Source organism: Triturus cristatus, chromosome 8 (assembly GCF_964204655.1).
Source record: "Triturus cristatus chromosome 8, aTriCri1.1, whole genome shotgun sequence".
Classification (NCBI taxonomy): Eukaryota; Metazoa; Chordata; class Amphibia; order Caudata; family Salamandridae; genus Triturus; species Triturus cristatus.
This window is the reverse complement of record NC_140591.1, coordinates 268,230,720-268,253,479: the sequence shown is the minus strand read 5'-3', so window position 1 is coordinate 268,253,479 and position 22,760 is coordinate 268,230,720. Positions and strand designations below refer to the sequence as shown.

Here is a 22,760-nt window from a genome sequence, read left to right as displayed (position 1 = left end):
AGCCATAAGATTGCTGCCCACTGACCTTGAGGGACCTTCTCTACTTTACAGGCCCTCTCCAAGGCAGTTATCCATATGTGGATGTCATCCCCACTCTGGTAGGGAGGGACAATCTTACTTAGGTTTCTATGGTCATTAGACCTCTCCCTATCTCTAGGAAAATTGCTGCCACCAAAGGACTCTAGTCCCTCCTTTTACTAGCTCTGTAGAGCTCTAGGGCTTCCCTATCTAGGGCCATCTGCTGCTTTCTGAGGTTGAACGTATCTTGCTCATACTTAAGCAGTCTCTCTCTCCTCTCCTGGGAGGTTTCCCTCCCTCTGTGAGAAGAAACAGAGGTCCCTACAGATGAGGTAGACTGGACAGATCCCCTTGAGAGAGATCTATCCCTTCTAACCCCACTTTCAACTCTTCCTGGATGAACAAAGAGGGGAGCATTGTTGTCATCCTCCTCATCCTCATCCAGGGGAGCTGGGTTCACCAGATCCTGATCATTGTCATCAGTCTGGTCAGCAGTAGAGGTGGGGTCAGGGGAGTTTCCACCCACCCCTAGGCCCACCCTCAGCTGCTGCCCCACCCACTCTGCCTACCTCTTCAGGACCACTAGGCCCTGAGAGATCATCCTGCCTGAGTATCTTTAAGAGATGCTGGGTGGTTGGGCTTTTGCCTGTCTTCAGCTTCCTAATCGAACATAAGGCCCTAAGCTGTGCAAAGGAGAGATCCTCATATTTATAGGGGAGAAGCTTACTGGCTTCTGACATGGACCCACTGGTTCCTGGCTGATTAGACATTATTAATGTGGTGTGGTGTATTGCACTACCTACACTAGTGTGGCCTACTAAACTCTCTTGAGTTGTACAAAGGGTGTGCTATCCCTTAACACACAACTCTAAGTTCAGTAGAACTTACTGTATACTAAACTTGATATTATATGTACCTAAGGTACCTTTAGTGGTTTTCAGTTGATCAATTCAATTGAGATTATCTGGTAAAACAATATCAAGCTGGAATCCCACACGCTGCACACCAAGTTGAGAAGTTGGCCTGATATATGCCGTCCACTAGTTATAGTGGGCACCCTGTATCAGTCCAAACAACCCCTTATGGTGAATAGGTTAAAGACAATCTTTATTGAAAGCTATCCTAGTGGTAGCTATGGAGAGCAGCCTTCAGGCTAAGTCTTGAAGGAATGTAAAGCAGCTTGTTTTACCAGTCTGTAATCTCTTGAATGACCAAATGAATGGACAACCACACCAGGTATATATTTAAAATATATGTATTTAAGATAAAACACACCCCTCTAGTCTCTTTATGAGACTGGAGTTCGAAGTACTTAAGTTACAAGTTAGCAATCAACAGTAATAGCACAAATACACGTTTGGGCCCTAGGGGCGTACCAAACCATATACCAATAAAGTGGTATAAGAACCACGACTGGACTAGACACAAGGCATAGAGCCTGTAGAATCGCTGGGACCCCAAGGAACCACCCAAGGTAGTGACACAGGGGACCCACGGGGGCCGTGTGCAGTGTGTGAACACAGCTGCGGGTTCCCGTTAGCTTCTATGGGCAATGTCGCGGGTGGAGATTTAAAGATCAGGGACACTTAGAAATGAGTCAGAACCAAACCCTTTTGGGCTTAGGAAGTTCTAGGGCTAGCACCGACGGGAGCACTGGAGTACTTGTGTTACCTCACCCAGGGAAGCCGGGTGCATAGGTGTCTTTTGGTGTCGGGTCACGTCGTCGATTTCAATGGAAGCTGGCGAAGAAGTGCTGCTGCCGTGAAGAGGAGAAGTGTCCGAAGCGATCCAAGCCTGGACCTAGGATGGGAGGAACCTGAAAGCAGAGGGGACAGAGTCTGGGTCACTTACCAGTGACCAAGGGCACGATAGACCAATGCCCACAGATGTCGGGTGCTTCAGGTGAGTTGACGGGTGTCATGACTCTTCAGCCACGAGGTCCAGGAGACGCCGATGACAACCAGGAGCTGGATTCGAGCTGTCCCAGGAAGTCTGTTGAGTGCTGCGGTGTCGGCGACCAGATTGGACCCAACAAGCCTTGGCAACGGCAAGTCACTTGGAATCAGTGAAAGGACATCGGTGCAGACCAGCAAGGTCTGGGGGACTCACCCAGCAAGGGTAGGTCGGGGCACGTCTGGAGCAACCAGGAAAGCCCAATCAGAAGAGAAGTTGCCTTTGTGGGGACCTACTAGCCAATGGGCTAGCGAAGGAGCCTCAAGCGGTTGCACTGGAAACTGGCCCACGGGTCACTCGTAGAGTGGAGGCCAGAAATCTTCAGTGCAGGAGGTGCTCAAGGCTAGGGCTATTCGGAGCCCAAAGCACAACTTTGAGGAAGACCAGGAAGATGATGGTGCTGCAAAAGTTCACAGTGTCCAGGGGTCACGGTTCCACATCACCCACGATAGCCACGGGCTCCAGCTTTGCTGTGGACTTAGGGTAGCCTCGGGGAAGTTAGGAAATCTACCTCTGGTGATTCAAAGACTTCGGCGTCCGGTGGGAGCTTCAGCGATGCAGACCGGTTAGTTGCTTCTATGGTGCCTGCCAAGCAGGGAGTCACTCCTTGACCCCAAGGGAAATTTATTCAGTCTTCTAAGCAAAGTAGAACGTTGAAGGTCCAGGATATATATTGCAGTGTTTCGTCCAGGGTAATCTAAAGTCACAAGGACTGGGTTCCCATACTTACACTAAGTTTGGGGGTTGGACATACTCTAGGGACCCACCTATGGGAGGGTTTGGAAAGAGGGGTGGTTACACCCATTTCCTTTGTCCAGTTTCACACCAGAGCAGGGGCTGGTAGCCCCTGCAACCGGTTTGAACTGGACTATGCACAGGGACACCAAGTGTGCCCCCATTGCAGGACTTCAAAGCACCAGTGAGTGCTCCCGCCCAGCCCCAATACACATCTGCCTGCCTGGGGAAGGGGTTACACCTCCCTGGGACAGGAAACCTATTGTCCAGGCCTGCCCTGCCGGAGCTTCGGTCAGCAGCAGGAGGCCAGACCCGTGTCTGTGGCAGTGGCATCCATGTTGTGATGCCAGGGCTGTAGAAAGTCCTACCGGGTTAGACCAGTGTGAACATGTCTCTCCCTCTAGAAGGGTGGAATGCTACCCCCGCCACCAGAACTGGCGGGGGGTAATATTCCAAAGTGTTTGACACCAAATACAACATGTTTCCGTGCAGCCATCCCAAAGTTAGCATTTACCGCGAGGTTATAATGCACTTAAGAGTATATGGTCAGGCTGCACCACAAACAGCATCAGAGGAGGTACTCCGAACGCTGCAGAGGGGCTCTGCTCATGCAGGGGCACCCTCTCACATAAAAACCAAGCACTCTGCCTTCAGGATTGTTAAGGCCTGCCATAGGAGTGACTTAAGGTTTAATATGTGTGTGCAATGATAGTGATATAAGTAGCCTATACCACTGTAAGGGGTGCAAGCACCACCTTACGCAGGCTGCAGTAGCAGACCTGTGGTGTCATTTTGGAGTGCTTCCCAGGGGTGGCATAATACATGCTTCAGCCCCTGGCAGGCCTCTGAGGTACCTATGCCCTAGGTACATAGTATACCATATACTAGGGGCTTATAAGGCACTCCAGAATCCAATTAGAAATGTACCTAATGTACATGGAAACCATTTTAGAGAGGAAGCAGCTAGGCTGGGGTCCTGATTAGCAGGGCCACAGCCAGACTAAGCACGAAAAACAGTGAAACACCAGCAAAAATTGGGGGTACCCATGTGAAGCAGATCCTACTCTCCTACACAGATAAAAGTCACAAGTTCAGGGCGACCACAGTGTAGAGTGGATAGGATACAGGGACCAGGTTAGTCCAGCTGAAAGAGTTAACATTGAATGTCCAGTGCAAAGATTCCACTCGCATTGGAAAGGTCCGCAAGCAGAGGGAGAGTGTCACGGATGTAGCACGTAGAACAGGCCAGGCATCTCAGATGATCATCACTGTAGCGTGAAGATCCTGTTGGGCATTGAGGACAGTTGCTGCTGGAGCTTTGTGGTGGTGGTGGTCCCTGTGTGTGAAGGTAGGACAATGCCTATTCAGTTGCAAGTGGGGCTCTTCCCAGCTCCGTCTCCCCATATTACTAGGTGCTACTCCATCCTGATACCTGATATCTCTATTGTGTGGCTGTCTGGAAGGAATAAACAAAGTCCAACTGCCATATACACCCAGTCACAACCCAGGAACAGGCTGTAAGCACCAAGTGGTTAGAGCAGGTGAACACCAGCTTTCTAAAAGTAGCATTTTCAAAATTGTAACTTAAAATACTACTCTACCATTATTTTTTCATTACATTTTGTCAGACACCAAAAATAACGTTCCTATCTGCTCCCAATTAAAATTCACCACTTATGAAATGTTATAAGAGAACCCAATCTTATCCTATGCAAGAGGTAGGCCTCACATTATGAAAAACTAATTTAGGACTTTTACATTGCCAGGACATGTAACACTTGGAAGTGCATGTCCAACCTTTTAAATACACTGCACCCTGCTAAAAGGCTGTTTAGGGCCTACCCTAGGTGTGACTTATATGTATTAAAAAGGAAGGTTAACCCCTTAGCCGCGGCAGGAATTCCGCCGCGGCGCTGGGGGGGGTTTGGGGGCAGCGCGGTGGCGCTGTGCTCGTGACGGAACCGCTCCGTCACGAGCCACGGTTGAGCTGTGCTCATGACGGAGTGGTTTCATCACGTCTCCGCCCACTGCGCTAATCGCCCGCACAGGCGGGGAATTAGCGCCGCGTGGGCGGAGCGGCGGCCAACGGCCGCAGCATGACGGAACCACTCCGTCATGAGCACAGCGCAACCGTGGCTCATGACGGAGTGGTTCCGTCATGAGCAGGGAAGGGGTTAAGGGCGCAAAATAGTTTATTTTGACTGGTCGAAATGACAGTTTTATATTGAACACACAGACTGAAACGGCAGGCCTGAGACATGTTTAAAGTGCTACTTAAGAGCATGGCACAATCAGTGATGCAAGGCCACTAGGAGCAATATATTTACAGGCCTTGGGCACATGCAGTACCACTTTACTAGGAACTTACAAGTAAACTAAATGTGTCAATTATTTGTAAGCCAATGTTACTGTTACAGAGTAAAAGCTGAATATTCTTTACTCAAATCAAAAAACGGTTATGACACCGAAACTCTAATGTGCATGTTGCACATGTCTAGAAAAACAACACTGAAACTGAGAGAAGTTGAAATACCATCACTGTAAAAGTGTGCTTGGATATGTATAAATAGCAGGAATAATAAAATAATGAATTTAACACGTTTATTAACTGATTACCTAATATTTTAACAAAGTCGTTATGAAAAATTAATGATGAAACTTAGCATCTTTATTGTCTTCATTGTAATGAACCATAACAAAAGGAAAACTGGTGCAAAATATTTATGCAATGTGATATATGAATGAAACTTTCAATATAAGTGTTTGACTTTATTAGGGTCTTAGATTTCTAAAAATGATGTTATTTTAATCATTTTTATTGTTTGCACATAGGTACTTTTAAAATTTTGGTAGTAGACCATAGTTAGAGTTTGACATTTTTGTTCAATAAATCACAGTGGTACTAATATTTCCATATGTGATGTATTTGATTGATTTCATTATGCTTGAACTTAATTACGATTTTTTTTACTAAATAAGAAATGCTAACTTTGAAATGCATTGTGCCTTTTTTAATAGTAATGAACCTTTGCTACGTTTTCTCAAATGTTACTTTATATGTTCTGGTAGAACTTGACCCTTCCACTTAATCCACAAAGAGCAAATAAGCTCTATATCAACTAACATGTGAGAACACAATGGACAGTCGTTTCTCATGTGCAACATGGGAAAATATGTTGGAGTATCAAACTTGTATCTACCGCACGAAATAATGGTCACATGACCATCAGGCCATTGTATGGTGACATCTTATGTCACAAATGGCCTTTCTCTTCGATAGCCTCCAGCATGCTAGCTGGACTATCTTCACATGCCTCTTGCCTTTCTCACGTTGCTGATGAACTTACCTGCTGGAGATTTTGACCTGTCTGGTGATATACACGTTGTGAACTTCCCTAATCATTGCTCCATTCTCCTTGCGCATGTCCATGAACGTTCCCTTAGTGGACTCTAACTTAATCCTTTTGCCCATGCCCAGATAACTCTTTTGAACTATCCTCCTGCCTTTGTTGGTGGAAGGAAACTGCTATCCTTACCCATGGTCTCCATGGATTCTTTTATTGAGCAATAGATTTACTTTGACTAAATATAGGGTTTTATACAACAGGCTGTAGACTTATGACCAAACTGCTTAAAATCAGTTGAGGCCAGCACAGGTAAGAGTGGTGAGGCGAGGGCTGGGCGCACCAAGGGGGGAAGCTGACAGACGTCAGACTAGGTGTTATTTATTTAATTATACCTATTCCGTCGTCTGTTAACTTCCCCCGCTCCCACCCTGCCCCACCCACCGCCCACCGCATTTATCTGTGGCAGTCGCCACTGCTTAAAATGTTACAGACATGCATTGATTTTGGATCTTTAATACAATAACCAAATTATCTAAATTTGTCTGATTCATTTATTGTGCCTTAATGTTCTTTCCGCAGAAACTGTCCTTACATAGAGATTGGTTTCTAAATGCATGATAGGGAGAGTCATAGATTATTTTCAGAATATCAGGTTCTTTTGCAATTGTTCTGTGTAGCCACAGCAGAGCTTTTGGTGTGTATAATTCTTGTTAGATTGAAATTTAAAAGGTTGGGTCTTCTAATTGCAATACTCTATTTCTATAGCATGTTTCAGAGTGTAGTGCACTTGAACCTGATCTTGAATTTGTAAGTTGGCTACCAATTATTGGTTCTCATTGGGTGGCCAACAGTTCTACACCCTGATTTCTCATCCCTCATTACGATAAAGAAAGGTCTATCTGAGGACCAATGCCTCTGTGGTCGAAGTATAGAAACTGAGTAAAGTGACTAAGTTAGTTTAACAACTGTATGGGTTCAGTAAAGACAACCCCAAAAATATCCTGCTTCTGCATTATCATGTTTATAGGAGAGAGTGCATGCACTTTGGCGCTGGTAAGCTGTGTAGAGTCCTACGAGCCAATAACATCAGGTTCAGAAAATGGGGGAGAAGACAAAAAGTTTGAGGATAACCCTGCAGAGAGGGCCAAGTCTAGTGGTGGGTCAGATAGTTCTAAAAATGAAGGATGAGCTAAGGTGATACCAAGCAAGGAGAACAATTATCCGATATTTGTCCCTTTGTGCATTGTCAGGAAGTCATAATGCTGTGATGTGTAGACATCCACCAAAGATACTTGAATTCTGATTTCATCCTAAACCGCTCCATGGGATAAAGGTTGGTTAAAGTGTTATATGTGGAGTATTAGCTTTTTTTCTAAGGGAGGCCAGATAATCCTTAGTTTTGATAGTAGCATAATTTTCTTACAGGGTATGTTACATTCTCCCATTGTCAATCCAAATACCAGTTCAAGGATTTGAGCTTGGCATGGTCTTCCAGTAGAGAGTTCAACCTTCAAGGGAATTAAGGAGTTGACAGTCTCAAAAATCTCAGCTTAAGGTTAGGTAGGAGAGAGAATTGAGTGGGAGAGTTTTAGCTCTCAGTGTTTCCTCAAGATCTATGGAGGTTAAATTCTTCCAAGGTCTGATGTGAGTCATGGTTATGGTTTAGGTAATCAGCTTGTCTTAGGTGGTGTAAGTAACAGAGACAGAAGCTGGATGATAATCGCTCTAAGCAAGCCGTTACTGACTAATAACTTAAGAAAATTGCGGCGGTTTCTGTGGCTTGATGGTGCGCATGCTGTAACTTCCGACTCCAGAATATTAAACTTCTTTTTTTCAGACACATACTGTCACCTCCTTAATTCGCTGCTATATTTTGGTTCCTGTGCAGTATGTTTAAAATGTGACTGCACAAGATGACCCTCACATGATCTCTAATATCTACAACATTTTTCTACCAAATGTCTCACTAATCAGAAGCAAATTTCAGTCTAAATGGAAAAGTAAATAGGTCAACACTTTACTGACAAACAATGAGTCTTGTTAATGCATAACAAATGCAGGGGTATCACTCATGCACAGGGAAGGGGAACAATTGGGAAAAGTCTACCTAGGCGGCACAGCTCATAGTAACTAGTTTGTGAGGTGCTGGAGGGGGTGCAATCAAACAGGAACAAACACACATCTACTGTGGAGTTGCCGACATATACAACGCTATTCGGAGGCAATCCTAGAAGCATAGAATTCAGAGTGGGTGGTAAACTGCTGAGAATTCCAAGGACATACTATTGGCTTGGATTCCAGATGTGATACTGGCACAGAAGAAAGAGGCTACACCAAGGGCAAATGTGCTCCTCTTTGCAGTCAAACACACACAATTTGCTACGTGGGAATGCTTTTTATCTTGCATATTAATGACTGGTTTAGCAGAGCCCAGTTCATATTGCGTTGGAAAATAATTTTATGTGAGACTGGGGTTAGAAAATACTTTATCTGTTGAGTGGGGCCACTTCTTCAAGACTTGGTGAAACCCTATTTAGGCTGCCATGCCTGAGAACACAGATTCTTCTTTTGGACTTGGTGTCTGAGATGAGTGCACAGAAGCCAGGGAGGAGAAGAGAACACCCTCAAGCTGTCGAGAGATGGACCACTGTGGACTTCATTTCCAAGGCAGGATGTGGAGAGAGGGGATTATTAACAGGATGAAGGCGATGCATGAAGAGAGTGGGAGAAGGTTCCTGTTATCATTGATTTTCTTGTTTTTTTGCCTTTATTTCGATAAAACCCAGTAAAATACTACTGAAACCTAAAATGAATCTGCCTGTAGCCTGTAGCAGAACTAGTATCCTAGCATGCCACAGCACCTGTCTGTGTCTAGGTACAATTTGATTAGCTTAATGTCCAACAACACATTTGTTTTAAATTGCCTGTGTAGCACACAAGAAATCTTTTAAGATAGGCCGTGTCCGCACTCAGGGCAGAATCTCTGCAATCAGAACGACATGAGTGCGGAGGCCTTTTGTGAATCAGGCCCTCAATTTCAAAAAGACCAATTTTCACATGGTGTACTTGACCTACAGAACTCACTGCCTAACTATACTTTCATAAACATAGAGGTAGTGCTCATATTTCAGGCTCATCGAAACCTATAGTAAGGAGACTGGAATTCACTTTGTGGTAGACGAACATTGGAACAGCATAAACAAATTATTAATATTTGTAAGGACTGCCGAATACTTTAAGGTGGGAGTTTACAACACACAGCTGTTATGCGACGAATCAGGAAATGTCAAAGAATTACAGATATTTGATTTTGTTAAAGGTGAACACAAAGAACCAGAGTGTACGGGGTCAGGAGGAAGCCATACTTGGTAAATGATGAGACATGCTCCCTGTGGTGAGACTGCTACCATAACCCTTAGTCCCAGATGTACGACCGTTTTTTGCGGTCGCAAAAGGGAAATCAACTCGTTTGCGACCGCAAAAAATCAGTGGTGGTACGTACTAACTTATTTTGCGAGTCAATGACTCACAAAATAGCGTTTGTGACTTGCTATTAGGAAGGGGCGTGCCAAGGGCATTTGCGGTCGCAAAGCACTCACAGTTTACCACCTACTTCAAGTAGGTGGTAAACCACTGGCAAACAGGAAGGGGTCCCAATAGGGACCCCTTGCCCTTTGTGAGTGAGTGCAAAAATATTTTTTAAGAGCAGGCTCAATATTGAAGAGGCATGCAAGTTGCTACCCCATTGGGAATCGCAAACAGTGTCTGAGAGACTGTTGTGCATTAACTTTAGCGAGTCTCAAATTGTCGTAATTCGGCACAAATAGCGACTCACTAAAGTGAATGGTCGTACATCTGGCCTTTAGTGATTTGCACCTTTTTTGTGACTTTAGAATTCACTGGAAGTTCAGCTAATGTTATACTGCATCATTGCCAGCTACTTTTCCTAACAAAGAGTCTTGTGGGCAGCCGGGGCTCGTGCAGGTAAGCGTGTGGATAGACAATGTACATCCAGGAAAGTTATCTTTAAATCAGCTCCAGTTTTCAACAATGTTAAAGCAACAACTTTGATTAAAAAAAAAAGGTGTTGTATAATTTTCTCAAATGTTGCCCCATGTACTTAGCAGAGTCATAAAAATTCGCAAATGTTGTGGGCCACTCTGCTTAGAAAAAACAATAATGGTGGGTGGGCTGCTCGAGTTTACCTCGGCTGCCGGTGGGCCTCTCTGTTTTGGTGACCAGTCTTCTACTTTTGTCTCATGGGGACTCTAAGATGGAATTGTTTAGCACTGTATGAAAATTGGAAGCTATCTACTGTTTCAGCAGTGTTTGATAATAAAATCACGATTTTTTTTAAGCTACAGAGAAGCAGAGAAGAATTTTCATAATGTTTGGAGTAGATGTCCGTATGCAGAACATTCTGGCAGTGACGAAGCTGAAGAAGTCTCAGGAATACTGCACTACACCGCAAACCTCCTTGGTAAATTCCATTTGAGATCCTCACCTTAACCATCTCATCTTATTTGCATGCCTCTGTGTGTTTCCTTGTGTAATGTTAACAAATGGATGACAGTGTTGTCTGCCTCAGGATACCTGCTAAAATGTACAACTTAGATGTCAAATTATGGACTGCATCAATTGCTAAGATAATTTGATTTCCATGTGATATGATAAATAATTTTTGTATCATTTTATCAGCACCTTTGATCATGTATGCTACGGCTAGATAGATTTGTTTATACCTTCTGTGCTTGGAAAAAATGTATTGACTGGCCCTCCATGCAGATTTGCAGGACAGTGCTTAATTTCAAAATAACATAAGTGCCAGGGCTCAAGCTATCCCTTAGGATGCAACTGCAGTTTGCACCACCCACTGCCCCTGCGAGTGCTGCAAAATGCCACCACCAATGGCTTTGAAGTGCTGCTATTATTATATGGTTAGAGCCCGCCCTAGCAGGCTCTAATGGCCATTAAAGGCCCACTCCATCATTAAAAGCCCCAGCTGAATGTGAGGGCCATTTACAAGAGAGTAGGCTTTTATTGTCCGGTAAAGACCGCCACTGAGGGCTCTAAGGCTATTAGAATATTGTGCTCCTAGAGGGCAGAATTTTCTAATATGTAAAGCAATGGCCACACAGAGCCGAGGGGATTGAAATCCACTCAGGCTCTGTGAGGCCCAAACATTAGAATGATGGAGCTCTGGGCCTCTACCGGGGCCATTAGAAGCCTGGAGCACTTCATTGTTTTCAATGGAGGTACCAACATTCCAATGTTCTAATATTGTATAGTTTATGTTGAATTGTTAAACTGATATGCTATGTTGAAAATAGACAGTGCAGCCATGGGCTGGACTGGCAGAAAAAAGTGCTGGTGTCAAGAATTAAGTGCCAAATAAAGCACATATACATTTTCATAACATTGTTCAAGGTTGAAAACGATGGCATGGCCACTTAATTAATTTCCTCTTGTGAGTCGTGTCACCCCCTGCACTCAGCAACGGTGATAAAGAGCAAATTGGCCTCAGCAGACCTGTATCTGCACTTTATGATCCTCATTACAGCAGTCACAGAACTCCTGATGTAGTTATTCTGCACCTAGAACTACTGATAAAGATAGGATGCAGTATTTTTTGAGTGCAGCATTACTGATTTTTCACGGATTATTACCTTTTTTTAACCTAACTTCAAATTGGATTATAGAAATCCATAATCCTAAACTTTTTCACCAATTCCAGCTAGATTTCCCCAGTTCTGTTTTATTTTCCACCACACGTTTCGCCATTTCTAGGGACTTAGACTCTTCGCTCCTCCATCTCTCCTTATACTCATTCCAAACCTCATCTCACCACTATGATCTCCCAATAAATACTTTCTAGAATCTTACCTCTTCTATCCCCCATTATCCTTTTCAATCCAATTAACAGAGTCACATGTCCACCGCTCAAATTAACTCAAATTTCACTATATTCAATCAATCAATCAATCAATCAAGATACTTATAAAGCGCACTACATACCCGTGAGGGTCTCAAGGCGCTGGCGGGGGGGGGGGAAGGGGTGCTGCTACTGATCGAAGAGCCAGGTCTTGAGGAGTCTTCTGAAGGCCAGTAGGTCTTGGGTCTGCCGTAGGGTGGTGGGGAGGGTGTTCCAGGTCTTGGCCGCGAGGTGGGAGAAGGATCTGCCGCCGGCGGTCGTTCTTCGGATGCTGGGGACTGTGGCGAGGGTGAGGTCGGCGGAGCGGAGCTGGCGGGTGGGGGTGTAGAAGCTGAGGCGTCTGTTGTGGTATGCTGGGCCGGTGTTGTGGAGAGCTTTGTGTGTGTGGATGAGGAGCTTGAAGCTTATCCTCTGGTTGACGGGGAGCCAGTGCAGGTCTCTCAGGTGGGGTGTGAAGTGGCTGTGGCGGGGGATGTCGAGAATCAGACATGCTGAAGCGTTCTGGATGTGTTGCAGTCGTCCCAGGAGCTTGGCCGACGTTCCTGCATAGAGGGCGTTTCCGTAGTCCAATCTGCTGGTGACAAGGGCCTGGGTGACTGTTCTTCGTGTTTCGGTGGGGATCCACTTAAAGATCCTGCGGAGCATTCGGAGGGTGTTGAAGCAGGATGAGGAGATGGCGTTGACCTGTTTAGTCATGGAGAGGGTGGAGTATGAGGATGACCCCTAGGTTGCGTGCGTGGTCGGTAGGTGTTGGGGCGGTTCCCAGTGCCGGCGGCCACCAGGAGTCGTCCCAGGCCGAAGGGGTGTTTCCGAGGATGAGGACCTCCGTCTTGTCCGAGTTCAGCTTCAGTCGGCTGTTCCTCATCCATTCGGCGACAGCCTTCATGCCTTCTTGGAGGTTGGTTTTGGCGGTGTGAGGGTCTTTGGTGAGAGACAGGATCAGCTGAATGTCGTCGGCGTAGGAGATGATGTTGAGGTCGTGCTGTCGGGCAACGTGGGCGAGGGGTACCATGTAGATGTTGAACAGCGTTGGGCTGAGGGAAGAGCCCTGGGGAACGCCACAGATGATCTCGGTGGCCCTGGAGCGGAAGGGGGTGAGGCGGACGCTCTGGGTTCTGCCGGAGAGGGAGGACGTGGTCCAGTCCAGTGCCTTCTTTTGGATTCCGGCGGCGTGGAGGTGTGTGCGTAGTGTGTTGGGGCAGACCATGTCAAAGGCGGCTGACAGGTCCAGGAGGATGAGGGCCGCTGTTTCTCCGTTGTCAAGCAGTGACCTGATGTCATCGGTGGCGGCAATGAGGGTGGTTTCGGTGCTATGGTTGCTGCGGAACCCGGACTGGGATGGGTCCAGGATGCTGTTCTCCTCGAGGTAGCGGGTCAGTTGTTTGTTGATGATTTTCTCGGTGACCTTCGCCGGGAACGGGAGCAGGGAGATGGGTCGGAGGTTCTTGAGGTCCTTGGGGTCTTCCTTGGGTTTCTTGAGCAAGGCGTTGATCTCAGCGTGCTTCCAGCTTTCCGGGAAGGTTGCTGTCTCGAAGGAGATGTTGATTACTTTCCGGAGATGGAGTGCGATGGCTGTGCAGGCCTTGTTGAAGACGTGGTGAGGGCATGGGTCTAGCGGTGATCCGGAGTGGATGGTGTTCATGATCTCGCTGGTGTCCTCGTCATTGATGCTGGTCTAGGAGAGCAGGCGGTTGGTGTGGGTGGTGGTCGTGGGGGCGGTGGTTGTCGGGGCAGTCGTGGCGTTGAAGCTGTCATGGATGTCGGCAATCTTGCGGTGGAAGAAGGTGGCCAGCGAGTCGCAGAGTTCTTGCGAGGGCGGGATGTCGTTGGTGTTGGAGTTGGAGTTGGAGAGTTCTTTCACGATGTTGAAGAGCTCTTTGCTGTTGTGTCCATTGTTATCTAGGCGGTCTTTGAATGAGGCCCTCTTGGCGGTTCTGATGAGTTGATGGTGCCTGCGTGTGGCGTTCTTGTGGGCTGCGTGGCTGTCCGGTGCTCGTTCTTCTCCAGTTTTCGGCATGTTCGTTTGGAGGCCTGGAGGTCTTTGGTGAACCTGGTGGCTTTCTTGCTGGTGTGGCTGTTGGAGGGTGTCTTGAGTGGGGTGAGGGTGTTGGCGCAGTTGTCGATCCATTGTCTGAGGTTGCTGGTGGCAGTGTTTGGGCCGGTGGAGTCGGCGGGTGGGTTCTGGGCGAGGGTGGTGGTTAGCTGGTCTTCGGTGACTTTGCTCCAGCTGCGTCGAGGCATATGTTGGGTGCGGTGGAGCGTGGTGGGCTTCCTGAAGGTGAAGTGGATGCAGTGGTGGTCGGTCCAGTGGGGTTCGGTGGTGTGGTTGAAGGTGACGTGGGGGCTTGTGGTGAAGATGGGGTTGAGCGTGTGGCCGGTGGCGTGGGTGGGTGTTGTCACGAGCTGTCTGAGTCCGAGGTTGGTGAGGTTGTTGATCAGGGTGTTGGTGTTGGTGTTGTTGTTCTCGAGGTGGAAGTTCAGGTCCCCGAGGAGGATGTAATCCGTGGAGACGAGGGCGTGTGTGTTGATGAAGTCGGCGATGGAGTCATTGAACTGCGGTCAGGGTCCGGGGGGGTCTGTAGATGAGGGTTCTTCTGAGGGTGGTGTTGGGGTCGGTGTGGATTTGGAAGTGCATGTGTTCGGCTGTGCTGAGGGTGTCTTCGGTGTTGGTCGAGACTCTGAGGGTGTTCCTGTGGACGATGGCGATTCCTCCTCCAACGCCGTTGGTACGGTCCCTGCGGGTGATCTTGTAGCCTTCCGGGATGGCTATGGCGATGTCGGGAGCTGAGGTGGGGTTCAACCAGGTCTCCGTCAGGAAGACGATGTCTGGGGAGGTAGAGTCGAGAAGATCACAGAGTTCGACGGCGTGTTTGCGGGTGGAGCGGGTGTTGAGAAGAATGCATCTGAGGTAGTTGGGTTCTTTGGTTAGTGGTTTGGTGGGCTGGATGCTGGTGAAGCTGCAGTTCCATCAGGTGAAGGGTCCTTGGGTGCGCTTCGGGGTGGCCTGGTAGCAGGTGTGTTCTCGTCCGGGGTTGAGTGCATGGAGGGTGCTGGCATTGTAGCGGAGTCGGGCGTTGTGGTGTTCGCGGGCCAGGGGTTCTGGCGCTGGTCCAAGCACGGACGGGCACAGATGGGCGCAGACGGGCTTGCCTTAGGCATGCCTTCGGCTCGCCAGCGGTGCGCCCGCTGCACGCGGCCACCATAAGAAGGGGAGGTGGGAGGGAGGAGCAGCTGGGAGAGGGGAAGGATGACTGGGTGAGTGGGGGGGCAGGCCGCACGGGACGCAGCGGCAGGGAAAGTGGCAGAGAGTTGTAAGCTAGGAGAAACAATCACAGAAGCGGAAACCACACTACAATAAGGGCGATCACAGAAGCAAATGGGGCACGGCACAATACAAGATACAATACAGATGTAAGACTGGAATGACGAGAGGGCGAGTGGGGGGGCAGGGCTGCGGGGGAAGCAGCGGCGGGGAGAGTGGCAGTAGCATGCGGGAAGGACGGTCACAAAATACAGGCACAGAATACAATAGAAGACTGTCACAAGCAGAAGGGTCACAATGCAAGTACAATATAGAGCAAGTCTAGAGCCGGGGGGGCGGGGATGCAGGGGAAGCAGCGGCGGGGAGAGTGGCAGTAGCACGCGGGAAGGACGGTCACAAAATGCAGGCACAGAATACAATAGAAGACGGTCTCAAGCAGAAGGGGCACAATGCAAGTACAAGATAGAGCAAGTCTAGGGCAGGAAAGCAAACCTATGGCCTACCACTGGCCACCAGGGATGAGGCGCAGGTAGTAGACTGCGGGTGGAGGCGGGCCTCGAATTCCCTCAGCGGCAGCTGGGCAGATGCACGGACAGAGACACAGGCGCAGTCAGGTGGGGCTGCCCGGCGTGGGGAGCGACCTCCCTACAGACAGGGTCAGGGGTCGCTCCTATATTAATCCACCACGAATCCTTTTTGGGTTCCGGAGTAGCGTGCTACTCGCTGAAAAAGGTTTCGACGCCTCATTTGGGATAGTAAGCGCTATATGAATACAACTACAATTACAATGTATATCCTGGTGAAACAAGCGTGGGTAAAAATATCAGCATTATACTGATCCCTCAACATTTCTAATCACGAATCAGCTGTTATCTGGAGTAACCAACTAAATTGCGATTACCTTCCAATTTTCAAAGAGGCCAGTGGATGACTATGAAAATAATAACATTGCTTAGCTATTCCTTCATTTACCTTTTAAGTTTATTTTTATTATAAGGGCTGCACTTGTTCCATTGTCAGACTGCTGCCATTGTGCTGGAGCTAAAAGTGTTGCTAGTCATGGTCTCACAAGAGCCACACTTGCTGCTTTGGAGACACAGTGCTGTTCTCATTCTAAGCAACTAGCAATGGTTTCAGGAGACACTGGGGAGTGTGTCTATGGGAGACAGTAAGGATGGGGCATGATGGAGACGATTGATACACAATTTCACAAAATATTATGTGCTTGTCAAATCCAAACCCTATTCCCTCCACTCCATGTGAACGGCAAATTATGTCCTAGTCAGACTGGAGATTCATATATTTAGCAATGGATGACTTTTGAATAACCATTTTAAACCATTCTTAGAGCACTGTATATATTATACTCACATTCAGCACTTTTTTGCACTTTTGTCACTTAATCACCCTTGCGCCATTTCAAAATATCTTTGTTTATTGCCTATAACAGCATTACCATGTCATTTCTATACCACAAAAATGTAAAAAAGTAAAAAAGTGATTCATTGTTGAATACATTCTATTAATTTATTCATGATTGGTGTGTTTTTCCTGTTTTTCTCTCTTGTCCATTGATTAAGTGTTGGAGTAATTGATTTTCTCTTCACTGTCTATTATTAAGTAAGTTGTACAGCAATTCTGTACTCGACAGAACCAACATTACTTTACACTGTCCACATTGGGAGCATACCCTCAAAGGTACAGACCTTCTCTGAAGCCGAACTATGAAGAGCGATAAATAAGCTGTTGATGCAGACACCTTGCAGCAGAGCAGTGCTGCTGGGTAGGACTGCATCCAGGAGAAGAAAACGAAACAGTAAAACATTTTAACTGTAGGGCCAGGGGTGTAGCTTGGTCAGTTAGATTGGCGGGCGTTTTGCTTCAGATTCTCCGACAATCATGCTTGCAAATAATGCTAAATACATTATACGACAAGCAGGGTGCATGATAGGGGCTTATGGGGCAGTAGAAAGGGAGAAGAAAGCGAATTGGTATGGGTTCTGAGAGAAAAAATATTTTGAAAAATTATCAACATTTTTAGGGTTTTGAAAACAGAGATGAGAGAGAGTGTGTTATTCTCAGTGGGTACATGCAAAAATCTCAGGTGAAATCCAACAGACACCGCACCATACCCGACTGAACTCAACTATTCATCAGAAAATACATGTTTTAGGGGGGGGGGGGGGTAACACCCCAACCCCCCGTCCCCTGAAACTACGCCCCTGTGTAGGGTGGATGTTCGCTCTCCAATAAATACATAAAACACTTTATAAACAAGATAGAAGATGAGAGAGTGTCTGCTTCAGGTTTCCTTGTGCGGGAGTTGTGTTCCAAATATTGTTGTTACTAAGGAAACGTTGTGCAAGATGTTCATTATGTAAAAAGGTGTCTTAGTTAAATAAATAATTGAAACAGTGTACACTCAAAACTGAGATGATGTTACAACACACCTAATTCCAACATGATTAGTCTCGTTTATAAAAAGCAATATTCAGGAGATGTGTATTTGCTTGAAAGAATTCAAGTCGCTGCTCCCCCAACACAGTTCCAAGGCTCACACTTAATGCATAGAACAGGTAATTGGATCGCTTGGTACATCCACATGTGAATGCCTGGTTGCACTGGGGTCGGTTGTCATGTGAACTCAGAGATGCAGCTATTCTAAATGTGCACATTTCTTCTTCCTGCCCACACAACACAGCCTGCAAACCTTGATTCCCTCTGTGGCAGACATTTTCCATTGCTAGATACAGACTATAGTAATTGAAACTGTGGGGAAGGTGGCAACAAGTTAACCAATCCTCCACACCATACAATCAAAGCAAAAAAATTAGAACATGGATCAATACGAAATTATTGTTTATAAAAATGTTAGATTTCGGCTAGGATTATGGTTGACATCAGAGTGGGATTAAGGTTTTGAAATGTTTAGGTTTGGATTAAAGGTTACTGTGTTGGTTAGGGGATAGTTAATGAGTAGCAACTGGTCAGCAGCAGGGAAAGACCAACTTAGTCACTGGGCCATCTGATGTCTGGTTTAAAGCTTCTGAGAACCGACTAAGCAGTTTGAAGGCTGGCTTGAGTGATGAGTGTTGGGTAAGGGGCGCATGAATGACTGAGGGAATGCGATGGCCAGCTAGCTGTAAGTATCAGCGTTGACTAAAAGTGCAATAAAGGGGGTTAGATTGGGGGTTATGGACAGGGTCAGGGTTAGTCACGGTTAGAGTAATAGTGTGGTGTAGGGTTCTGGTAAAAAAGGTAACAAAAAGTATTAGAGATCAGGATTTAGGAAGTGTTGGGACATTAATAAAGCATCACAATTTGCAAAAAGAGTGCAGGCTGAAATTCCCTAAGGGTAGGTTGTAGGCCCATAAAGAAACTATGAAAACATGTTGTCAAGTGGTGCATTTTACACTACAGTTGCAAATTAAATTTGCTAAAAAGCCATAGGTTTTACATGCTATTCTGAAAACGCACTCATGGAATCTTCAAATACTTTCATGTTGTGCCAAACAAATCAATTAATCCAAGATGTTGAGGGTATTTACTTCATAAAGGACTTTACATTGTAGTGGCAGCTTGGTGAATAAATAGTCTTGTACAATTTCTCTAGCAATTGCTAGACAAGCAGCAAGTATTAAATGTAGTTCAAATAAAATTGGTATGCAAATAGTTATAATTTCCTATCAGTTTTCAAGACGTGCGACTTGTGACTCACCTGGCCTAACCACCTATTATAAAGAAAGGCCAGTTGAGTTCTGACATCACAATGACTGCTGCGGGAGCCAGCAGCTAAGGCGAAAGGTAAGTCAGGTCATGGAGAAAACGTAAAGCAGCTGTTTAGAAACAAAATAAGACATTGCTTTTTTCTTCTCTTTTTTCTAGCTGTACAGTGACCATGAGAAAGGAGATATTTGTGGCAATGTGTTTATTTTTTGCAGTCCTTAAGTAATTATAGAAGAGTTAGACTCTTTCTGCATGTTCCTACTCATTACAAGCTACTGCTCTTTTTTTAAACGACTTGTATTAACCTGTTTCTAACATATGTTTTCAAGAAATATCTAACAGGTGTTTTCATGTGTTTAATTTTGCAATAGAGAATGTATTTTTATTCTCCATGTTTGCAAACATGCTCGCTTTCATATGAAAGAGCTACGCACCAAGGATTTAAGTGGTTACTGGGAAAGGTAATGATGTGACTATGTATTATAAGGAATAAAGAACCTCTTCCTGTACATGATAAGGCTTTTGCAAGTCACCTCTAAGTTCCATAATCTTCCAAAGGAAGGTGACCTTCAGGCTCATTCTTCTATATGATAGAGCACCCCCTTTGTGAGGGCTGCCCCAAAGTAACTTGCAAAGTGCTTTCTAAATCCATTACATCCTCACCAATGTTGCTTGCCCAAAATGATTCAAATGCATTATTCTGTACTTAAGTTTCCGGCCTCAGTTGCTTGGAGAACCCATCAAAATATTTTTACCCTAGGAGAAAAAATCAAAAGATTACATAATGACAAAATAATCTGAATATTTTTAAGTAAACTGTCACTTTCTTAGAATGGCAATGTCTTTTTTCTTGCATACACATTGTGGTTTTGCAAATATTATGTTATTTTTCTTTGGCATGATTCAGGCGCAAAAAGTGTTTATACGCAATAAAAAGAAAGATGTCATAGTCAACATTTTAAAAAGAAAACATGATAGCGCATTCACATGAATTGTAGCATATATTATCTCATTAAATTAAATTATACTGCATGAAAGCCTTTATCAAACAGAACATTAGATAATAGATGATAATGTGAAATAAAGGTACAAAATAACTGTAAAGTTTTCACTTATTAATTGCCCTGAATGGCGGTTGTTCTTTGTCTACATACTAATATTGCTAATTCTCATCTCATTTTTCAAGGACCCACACCATACAAAGAATCATTATATGTTGATGAAACGCCATTAAATGGTGAATAGAGGCATCAGGGCTGTCTTCATTAGCTTGCTCGCTCAATAGATAATTGTTGGCTTTCATGCTTGGTCCATTGATATCTCATAATGAGGTGCACTACCCAGTCCCAATTCATCCATTGTGTGGAATTTTATTTTGGAATCATTCCAAACGAAGCGACATCTATTTCCTAATAAAGTGTTCCATGTTTTCAGAACTCTGTAAAATAATGCTTTATTTGCTTGGGAAATGTTGTTCTGTCTCCATCACGTTACTACCCCTTTACATTCTTAATGCATATTTGTACTAAAGCACGTGATCTGCAAATAGGTACAACTGCACCTTCTATCTTTCCTGTTTTTGCTAATTGAGAAATTGTAAATGAAATAATTTGTTTTATATTTGTTGAGTGTTTTTGTATATACCATTAAAGTTTCAATGAATACCCTTCCTGGAAGTCCCAAGGATGGTTGTAGCCAGGCACCCAACGCCCATAGGGATCAAAGGGCTTCAGCCCCCCCCCCCCCGTCATGTGTGTCAGTCCGGGCTGAGACAGCTTCCCGAGCACCCACACAAACAATTTTTGAGCTGCTGCAGGCTGGCTGGTCTGGCGTCCGTCTTATTGCAGCCGCACCCGAGTACTTCACAGGTCTTTAAATGACCATTTAATTGTTAACGAGGCTTTGTTGTTTTATCACCCATTTTTAGAGCCCCTGCATCTCCACTCTGCCTATTGCTGGAAGAATTAGCCCCCCCCAACATTCGGCTCTAGTTGCGCCTCTCGCGGACTGAGACAATCATTGCTCCTGTGCCTTGTTGGCAGCTGATCTCCAGACTTTAAGAGGCTTAAGGGAAATAACCCTGTCAGAAGAGTGGGCCCACTTAACAAAGACACACATTTTCTATGTGGAGGTAAAAAGGTAACTATTGCACAGAGAAGGTATTTCCTCGTGCAATATTCTCTACTAATGTACGCACTAGGGGTGACCTTTTAAATCTGATGTGGCCGGTAACCAGAGTACCTGCAGATCTGTTGTATTTCAACGGGAGACTTTGTCTGCAGAATCAAGTAGAGTAGAGAGAAATACCTAGGAAATGAGGAATATCCAACGGACTGCAGACCAGAAATACAGGTTACACATTAATGCCTAATTTCTAAGAGGAGCCTGAGGTCCCCACATGTAATGCCTGGTAACATCAACCCCGCAGGGGGGGGGTAAGTTACCTGGTACTACATTGGGGCACTCTGAATGAGTCTTGTTAGATCTGGGGGTCTCTAGTTGGCAGAGGTGTACACCCGAGACCAAATAGGGACCCTTGCTTCTAGTCAGGGTACAAGGACACACACGGTAGATAACCCCTGCTCACCCTCTAGGTAGCTTGGCACGAGCAGGCAATGTGTAAGGTATTTGCACGTAGACACCACAATGATCCCCCCTCCGTACACCACAAACTTAGACCACACAGGTGAGTTATATCAAAAATAATATATCTTTATCTAGTTTCCGCAGTTGAAATCAAGCATCACAGGTTTACACCATATTCGCTTTCTTGGTTGGTCGGGATCGTAAGACGATAGTCTCTAGTCTCTTGCGTGATTCGATACTCACTGAGAATGAATCAGTTCGTAGGCTCTTGTTGTTTAGGCAGCTACGTTGCTCCGTCGGCGTCACTGCGCTCATTGTACAAAGCGCTCCTCTGGCTGTTCGGTGCAAGGTTTCCACAACTCCCTCGACGAGCCCTCCGTGACGATGTCGACGTCACCGGAGTCAGCCACTCATAGCGCGGCTTCGTAGAGCAGGGAAGTACGACTCTTGGTCTGCTTCAGGCCTCCGGGTCGCGGCAAGGCACGTGCCGATGAGCACATCGGTCTTCTTGATGCGGCAACCGGTGTCAGGCCCGGATCAGCGCGGTACTCTACAGCAAGGCGGAGAGCAGCCAGCCCACTTCACCGGCAGATGTTGAGAAGCTTGGTAGAACAGTCCACGGTCCCTGCAGCACACAGCAGCGCAGGGGGGACACAGCAGAGTCTTGGGTTCGGGGCAACCTTTCTATCCCTGGGTTGCGAAACAGGAGGCCAGCTCTTCTCAGGCCCTTGGAGATTCGGTTTAAGACACAGCACACAGCAAAGTCTTGTTTGGTCAAGTGGGTAGAGTCAGCACACAGCAAGACCCCTTCTCCTCCTCAGCTTCAGTTGTACAGCAGAACAGGTCAGCCCTTAGAGCACACAGCAAGGCAATATTCCTTTAGTTCTTCAGCGGTCCGTCTTTCAGCAGAGGTTCCTCTTGATAGTAGTATCTCAAAATCTGTTGTCAGGGGTCCTTTACTTATACCCCTAAAAGTCTTTGAAGTCTTTGTGCAAGTGGGCCCTGAGCCCGGTCTGATCCAGTTCTGGGTGTTGCTGGAGCACTTTGTTTTCCTGTCTTCTTCTCTCCTTTCAGAGTGAGGGGCAGAGTCGTCAGCCGCCCAGCAGGAGGTGGAGCCAGCACCGTGGCAGGCAGGCACAGCCCTATTCACTCCCAGGTGCTATCTCCTCCCTCCACTCTCCTTGCAAATGTCACCATTCAG

At 46.1% G+C, this 22,760-nt stretch overlaps 1 protein-coding gene across 1 annotated transcript in view; it reads left to right on the top strand.

Moving 5' to 3' along the window:
- The window catches only part of GUCY1A2 (guanylate cyclase 1 soluble subunit alpha 2), a 1,089,165-nt gene that overhangs the window by 243,080 nt on the left and 823,325 nt on the right, over nucleotides 1–22,760 (top strand). Inside the window, exon 3 of the mRNA XM_085621484.1 lies at nucleotides 10,412–10,533. Coding sequence (XP_085477610.1) covers nucleotides 10,412–10,533 — 122 coding nt within the window. The remainder of the gene's footprint in view (nucleotides 1–10,411; nucleotides 10,534–22,760) is intronic.